The sequence below is a fragment of the Aulostomus chinensis genome, chromosome 18, assembly GCF_037954235.1.
Source record: "Aulostomus chinensis isolate RoL2024-O1b breed Wild chromosome 18, RoL_Achi_v1.0, whole genome shotgun sequence".
NCBI classification, from domain to species: domain Eukaryota; kingdom Metazoa; phylum Chordata; class Actinopteri; order Syngnathiformes; family Aulostomidae; genus Aulostomus; species Aulostomus chinensis.
The window spans coordinates 23,856,193-23,864,217 of NC_141337.1; the positions used below are offsets into that span (position 1 = coordinate 23,856,193).

The 8,025-nt window shown below is 40.9% G+C and overlaps 2 protein-coding genes across 6 annotated transcripts in view; one reads left to right on the forward strand and one right to left on the reverse strand.

Moving 5' to 3' along the window:
• Positions 1–382: 382 nt before the first annotated feature.
• engl (endoglin, like) overlaps positions 383–8,025 on the reverse strand; it is a 20,885-nt gene continuing 13,242 nt past the window's right edge. For 4 of the 5 annotated variants that reach the window (XR_015110243.1, XR_015110242.1, XM_086186289.1 and 1 more), the window contains one exon: positions 6,624–8,025. This exon is cut by the window's right edge. The gene's annotated coding sequence lies outside the window, so the exon portion shown is untranslated. The other variant, XR_015110241.1, reaches the window with a different exon arrangement.
• On the forward strand, positions 4,417–6,709 carry LOC147245842 (uncharacterized). Its single transcript, XM_086185303.1, has 5 exons — positions 4,417–4,631; positions 4,963–5,132; positions 5,980–6,123; positions 6,204–6,369; positions 6,474–6,709. Exons 1-5 carry the CDS (start codon positions 4,583–4,585, stop codon positions 6,707–6,709), a joined length of 765 nt encoding a protein of 254 aa, XP_086041429.1. The 5' UTR covers positions 4,417–4,582.

Consider the following 8,025-nt stretch of genomic DNA (forward strand, 5'->3'; position numbering starts at 1 on the left):
TAATCCAGACTCTAAATTGACCGTAGGCGTGGCTGTGAGAGCGAATGGTTGTCTGTCTCTATGTGTTGGCCCTGCCATGGACTGGTGACCCGTCCAGGGTGACACCTCTTGCTTGAAGGCTGCTGGGATAGCTCCCCCCCCCCACCCTGTGACCCTTGACAGGATAAGCGCTAGAAAATGGATGGATGGAGTGTGATAACTTCATGTCATGAGATAACTTTTGTTGTGTTTTGGTGTTACACAAATACAACATACCTGACTTAATTTTGAAGTGGTCATCATCATCTACATCTTAAATATAACCTTTTTTCATTAACCCCCTCATATGGCAGTTATTCGCCAGAGTCATGCAAAACAGGGACACCACAGACAGAGCACATCATCTTTATTGCACTTTTTTTAAACCAGATGAGCAAATTAACTGAAGAGTAAGATGAGGTCATCGAAAGAAAAACACCTCAGCAAAACACGTTTCCTGTCAGTGGGAGGCACAGGCATAGCTGAGAGGGTTGTGAGCCTTTTTTGATATGACCCTGTGGTGTTGTGTGACATTAAGAGAGGGTGTGATCTGCAGTTCCCATAGCTTTTGCAGTAAAGCATAGATTAACACATTTAGGCCATCTTGCCCTTCAAGTAATGATAGCCCTCTGACTTTTTAAAAAAAATGTACGTTCTCTCATCATATGAGGAAACGGAACTTCAGTCATGCTAATAAACTTCATCTCCTCTGCCAACCAGAGATTGGTGAGAAGGGATAAAAAGCGTGTTGTGAAGAAATGACTGGAAGGTGACGGTGCGGCTGAGAGGCTTGTGAGAACGTGGCACAGCACTCATTTGTTGACTGCCTTGCCTGAAACTTTAAGCCACCAGCCACAACAGCTACACAGATAAACAACAGAAACTTGAGACTTCTACTTGACCCGGAAATGATTATGTGAAGTTTCCCTGTGTTTTTTTTATTGTCTTTTTTTGTGAAAGCTCATGATGTTGTGATACAATTTTCTCAACTTCAAAACTTCTTCATTGTTGCCACAAAATGCATATTAACTAAGTACGTGAAAAGGTCTGAGATAAGTTCTTACACAACCTCAATCAGGTCATGGGGTGCCTCTAGGACAGGCCAACGGGGTGAATTACACTTGGTAATAGCCTGCCTTCTCCCCAACAATCAAAGCCAAAAAAATGTGACTGCAGTCAAATGAGGCTAAAGCCACTTCTTCATGGACAGTCAGTGTCCCCGAGTTCTTGTGACATTAGCTTGATTGAAACACGCATCTGAGCCAGCTGATGAGTCCCCTCCTAACACTACAGCTTTAACTGATACAGATTACCTAATAAATCCCAATACAGTCCCTTTTGAATCAGAGGAAATGCAAATGTATTCTTTCATATTACAAATATTTAATAAAATCCCACGGTGATCCTGTAGTGGGTCCCCTAATCTTGCTAACACAAACTTTGCTGGGATTAAAATAAACTTTTTAAAACCAACTTGAAATTTTAGTTTTAAGTGACAACTGACTTTGACTTCCATATAGTATTTTCAACACATGATTCATTTAACACCCTCTAAAATTCAAGAGGTTTTGACTATTTTCACATTCTTCTCTTCTCTCCCTCCTCCCTAAGATTCAGGTTCCTAGAAAGGCTGTTTTCTTCCCTCACAAGGGGAGGAGGCCCTGAACCCCCCAAAACCCACCAAACCCACCAGCCATCTCAGCTCCCTGCACTGCTCTCGTCTGCTCTCCCTGACAACCCCTGCAAGCCCCCTGCCACATCAACCACAGGGCTCTTACATTCGTCTCTTCATGCACATCAAAATTCATTGTATGTTGCTCTCTCCAGAATTCAAAGACGTGTGTACAAAAATACATGGTGTAATGCTTTTGTTTCAGTTCATTTGTTGCCCTTGATTATCTGATTTCAATCTGAGGTCAGAATTTTCAGACTTTGTGTGTTGTGTTAGTCGATACTTGATGTTATTGTGCTGTGCAACTGTAATCCACTGTTACAGCAACAGCATTTATATAACCAATGTAAATAGAAGTTGTAAGCTGAGTCAGTTGTTAGCAAGTGTATAGGAGTGTGTCATCTGCATATGGATTGATATCACATCATTAAGTGCTTTTCACTTGATGAATGGAGCCTGTTTTGAAATCTATATTTTAGAAACTTCTGTGGCTGAGCATATTGTTGTATTTAATCAGAAATACTGAATTTTTCTAGGTATGTTTTATTGACGGGCAGCATGGTGGTGCAGTAGTTAGCACTGTTGCCTCACAGCAAGAAGGTCCCGGGTTCGAGTTCCGGTTTGGGCACGGGATCTTTCTGGGTGAGTCTGCATGTTCTCCCTGTTCCTGCTGGGTTCTCTCTGGTACTCCAGCTTCCTCCACAGTCCAAAGACATCAAGAGGGGACCAGGTTAATCCAGACTCTAAATTGACCGTAGGCGTGGCTGGGAGAGCCAGTGGTTGTCTGTCTCTATGTGTTGGCCCTGCCATGGACTGGTGACCTGTCCAGGGTGAACCCCACCTCTCACCTGAAGGCTGCTGGGATAGGCACCAGTCCCGCCCCCCCGCGACCCTTAACAGGATAAGAGGTAGAAAATGGATGGATGGATGGATGTTTTATTGACTGATTTCTTGCATTGTGTGTCCTACTGGTCCATAAATTGCATTTGTCTGTTTTCAAATTTGGAAGAAGACATCCACAAATTCCATTCTTACATTTTGTCATGGTAACTGACTGAGCGGGATCATTGATTTCTGCTCAGTTATTGTGTTCCCTCTGTTTGAGTTTTTTTCTCTCTCTCAAAATGACAACTTATTTGGGGACCAGTAAATATGTGATCAGGTAATGTGAAATTAATTTGAATAAAGTATTTAGTTGCTTCTGGTGGTTGGTATCTGAAAGCCATACAGACAAGAGTGTGCCTGTTGTCTGCTGGATAGGTGGGTACCAGCGACTGTTGGCAGCTTTAGCAAAAGCAGGGTTGAGCCATTGCAGTGTTCTGTCTCCAGGGAGCATGCTTTTCTTTTGGTCTACCTACAAGTGATTTTTTTTTTTAACACATTGTTCATAAAATCAAAGTGTCCCTAAATGTTTTTTTGCCAAACATAAAAGCTCATTAATTACTAGTTAAACCCTGAAATCTGTATTTTTGGTTCTCCTGAGCTAAGGTAACTCTTTTCAGTGTCAGCTTGAGGCTTGGTCATTTTACAACTAGCTTCATGGGTTATATTAGCATGAGAAATAAATCTCCCTCCATTCACAGATGAAACTGTGTGGGTAGTGTGTTAATGACATCATGAAGACTCTTTTATGTGAGAATAAAGACATATTTAAATTTCCACTTATTCACTCACAGTCAGAATCATACACCTCTCATCCAACGATGACTTTATCACATTGGTCGAACAGTGACTCTGGCATCATGACAGCTGATTTCTATTACAGTTTATATGCTTACAACTACCCAGAATTCTGGGGACGATATACAATATTTGTTTATGTAAATATACTTTTCCAAATGAGGCATCAAATAACAAAAAAGTGAGGAAATAAGGATCTGGTTTTCTTTTTTAACTTATGGTTCTTGATTCATTTGTAATTTTCTCTATCATCTCAATGGAGTACTGGGAATTTGTGTGTGTGTGTGTGTGTGTGTGTGTGTGTGTGTGTGTGTGTGTGTGTGTGTGAGTAAAAGGTCTCAGCTCGATGATCCTCAGCAGCTTTTCAAAATCAGAACATATTTCATTGTCACCAGTTGGTGGGGATGTAAAGACAGAGGATGGTGTAGGAAACTCTCACCATACAGCTTTGCAACAGAGGTAAGATCAGCAATTCAGCTGGAATATTTTCTGCTGCTATCAAGGTTTTATTTCATAAATACATATTTTGATTGTTACTGTACAATCAATGTGTATAATCTGTATTATATTGGCTTTCACAAAATATAAAAGTTAAGTGTATAAAATCCTAAAACAAATTTGGAAGAATTTTCTAATATAAAAGCGGTTCCAAGCAGATCATTTTTGTAATGTATCATAACTCAGCATGTATTAAACATTGCTTTGTTAACTTGTTTACTTTTGGTAAGGTAGGAATCAAACTCTAATAAATTTTACATACCTAAATGGGGGTTATATACACAAAGGAGGCATAGAAAGTAGAGCACAATAGGTTAGCAGTTGTAGTCTGGCAATATCAACCCCAGTTATCCTCCAATAAAGCTCTGACATATTTTGCAGGTGCATGGCTGCATTTTTTTTTTAAGGAAACCTCAAGTTTTGGCATTGTAACTGAAAATGCACCAGCAGGTGCGGCACATCTGATTGTGTGATTCTCTTAAAAGTTCTGACTTTTCTGCAGGTTTGTTTTTTTTACCTCCCTCTACCATGCCACGATCCTTCCTTGTCCGGAGCAAAAGGACTCTATTTTTGCCATCTAAGGACCCGTGTAGACAACAGTCCCAGTCTCAAACAGACTTTTACCAGTCTGGGGAACTTGACACTGGGGACACTCAAAACACCGTGCAGCCTGTGTCCCTCACTTTAGCTGAAAGCCAAACACCATGGGAAAGGATGGCAGTGCAGACTCACAATGTCTCCACAGATGACCCTTGGGCTTCAGGTACCCAACACTTTCTTTAGCATAAAAATATTATATCTTGACATTGTTAAGGTTATGGAAGTGTTTTGTTTTTGTTTTTTTAATGGGACCACAATTAATCCTCAAGAAAGTGTTGTTGAACTCATTGAACTTTCCTGCAATATTATGGAAGAAAGTAGAAGCAGTCAAGTTATTTGAGACAACATTCAGGATTTTGTACCCTTCATGCATACAGAACATAACAAGGCCACAATGGGCCAACTAAGAATCCTACTGAATATGGTAGAAATACTCCCAATCCCTGGCATGTAAACTAAAAAAACACTGTCAACTTCTCATATTCTAACAAAAGGCACAGTGAGGAATGGAGACGCTCGTCTGCTGGTCTCGCCTTGGTCAGCAAACAGACACCCGCCGTCTGACAGAGAGAGAGAGCTGGAGAGACTGGTCTTCATGTTACTCAACCGCACAACACGCACAGACCTCAAATCTCCTTTCAGTCAATGTCCTCTGTGTCAAAAGGTAGGCAAGACTATATTTGCTGTGTCTCTTGTCCTTGCTGTCTTAGGTGGAGGTTTGGATCTAAAATGAACTCGACCTCACCTGCAATATCCTCGAAGGAACATTGAGGATAACATTGCTGCAATGACAGAGATAAATGCTTCAAAAAATTAAAAATCTAATTTATCAAAAAAAATTGACGAAAATGTGTCTTGCAGTAAAGATAAAAAAAAAGCCCCACATTTGTTTTTGAAACGCATTGCAGAACATCTTTACAAACCACCATCAAAGAATTGGCAATGAAATTTAGTTACACGCTGCCTCAGCAAAGTGTCCTTCAATTAGATTCTGTATGGTCTTCTGAAAAAAAATGTTGCCCACCTTTGTGCTAGATGCTCGATTCTTAAATCAAGGGTCACACGCAAATGAGAAGCCATTATCTACTCGCCCTAATGCTGATGGAAGGTTGCGCAGAGTTTTTTTAGGTCACAAAGTACTGCTGCAGAAAAGCATGTTGAAGTAATCTCCCAAACAACTGAAGCTAAAAGTGACTAAACAAATTCCACTGATCTTCAATCAGCACTAGGGTGAGCAGTGAATGAGTGAATTTTCTTGTCTTTTGCCTGACAAAAGACATCAATGTATACTGTTTTAAAAATCTACATTACATCAGCAAATAACTTACAAAAAAAATGGCTATTTAAGAACTCTGACCACAATGTGTTGGAAAAGTTTATGAAAGTAAAACCAAATTTGTCAGTGCACTCTTGTGGACAAACTGTGTAATCATGGAAGCTTAATTCTTCATCCACATCCTCCTATTATTGGAGAATTTATATCAGCCCGCCTCCTCTGCCGTCTCCCTCAGGCTCTTTCAGAAGTCTACATGTCAGGAGTTGGCCTGCAGGCTCACGTTCACGACACCCTTTCTGTCCCATTGCTGAAGTCCCCAGCATCCACAGACATGCCCAATATGTCTGTGAAAGCACTAGGCCGCTTTAGCAGAGATAAGGTACAGTGAAAATGTTTACATGCAAAATATCTGATCCTTCTCGGAGCAAAAACTCATGTCACTTGTGTGTATTCCTGCAGGAGCGTAGTTTCAGCTGCATGGTGTGTGGAAAGGTGTTCAAGCGCTCATCCACCCTGTCTACCCATCTGCTCATCCACTCGGACACGCGGCCCTACCCCTGCCAGTACTGTGGTAAACGGTTCCATCAGAAGTCAGACATGAAGAAACATACTTTCATTCACACAGGTGAGTGACAAAAGGAGGTGAAGTTTCCAAGTATATCTTGTGATACTGTTGTGTATATATGATGAAACAATGCCCTTTGTTGTTTTAATCTGGTCTAACCTTAGGTGAGAAACCGCATGTGTGCAAAGTGTGCGGTAAAGGCTTCAGTCAGAGCTCCAACCTGATTACACACAGCAGGAAGCACAACAGCTACCGGCCTTTCAGCTGCCCCCAGTGTAAGGTCAGCTTCCAGCGCAGGGTGGACCTGCAACACCATCAAGAGAGACAATGCAGCTATGGGCCAGTGCATGCGCAAAACTCACCCCATGGAGCAAGGGCAGCATTTGCAGATGGTTCCTAGTCATTCATAATTCTGAAAGTCTACCAAGTAATGTCATGTAGCCTCTGAAAATGGGTCTCATTCAAAGTGCACAGGGACCTGGAGTGGCCATAGAGAGGAAAAAAAAAAATGGAAGCACATAGAAAAATATTCTTTGAGGGCACAAGATTTAACTTCTTCCCTCAATATAATTATTTTGAGGCCACAAGATCTCAATCAACAACTAATTAGTTGTGTTCATAAAGCAGCATCATTAGTTGTGTTTTTAGAGTATCATCCTACAACTCTTCCCTTATTTAATGGAGTCATGGCCGCCACATCTTATGAAACCAGGCCCTTTTTTTTTTTTTTGAAGGGCCACGAAATTCAACTAGATCCCTAAATTTTGTTATTTTTTAGTTACATCTTACATCTTGACACTGGGCGAGAGGTGGGGTTCATCCTGGACAGGTCGCACTTACACCTTGTAGCCTTAAAATAACTCAAACTGAGGGACAAATTCTATCCTTTGGCCTCAAAACAAGTAAAATTAAGGAGCAAATTGCATCTTCAGGCCACTGTTAAAAAGCTCTGCTTTGGTGACACAACTAGGATCAACACAAAAGATCAGCAGAGGATAAATGGGTTGTTTTTCCCAGGGGCGCAGAGTTCTTCATGTAACAACATGAAAGCACACCGTTATTTTTCAGGAGCCCCTGACCTCATTAAGTTGTGGGAGAGGCATCACAGGACATGTATGTGTGTGTTTGTGTGTGTGTGTGTGTGTGTGTGTGTGTGTGTGTGTGTGTGTGGCAGCCCCATTACTGAACAAAGCAGGCTCCCAATAGAGATGATGATCCATTCATATTCTTATAAATGCTGCTAGCAGGACATCTCAGAAACAGAAATAAAGATGGATTTTGATGACATCTGTATTTGCCCTCTGCCTGCTTCCTAGTTTTGTAATTATTTCCTCGGATGACAACCAAATTTTCAGCACCAAGAATCAACTGATAGAATGAATATTTGTATTTTAACAATGGATCAAAATGACAAATGTGACATATAAGTGCAGCAATGTAATATTACCTCTGGGTTTGTGTGTGCTACATCATGGTAACAGATTACCATTCAGGGTTGATGCAGACAAAAATCAGCTATGTTTGCCACAATGTTGTATTTACAGAGGCTCATTTCATACATCTCAATTATGTATCACATGAATATGATAGATATGATTTTGATATCCAGCTGCTATTCACAGTTACATCACAAATACTGAACATGACTCTTCAAACTGGCAGACTCAAAAATAAACATCTCCATTCACCTTTGACCTTGTGTGCCTTGTCATGTGC

What these genes read in the sequence shown, in the direction of transcription:
- LOC147245842 (XM_086185303.1), top strand. Translation starts at nt 4,583, where the DNA reads ATGGCAGTGCAGACTCACAATGTCTCCACAGATGACCCTTGGGCTTCA. An exon ending in GCCGCTTTAGCAGAGATAAG is followed by an intron (nt 6,124 to 6,203) that starts GTACAGTGAAAA and finishes GTATTCCTGCAG; the next exon opens with GAGCGTAGTTTCAGCTGCAT. An exon ending in ACATACTTTCATTCACACAG is followed by an intron (nt 6,370 to 6,473) that starts GTGAGTGACAAA and finishes GTCTAACCTTAG; the next exon opens with GTGAGAAACCGCATGTGTGC.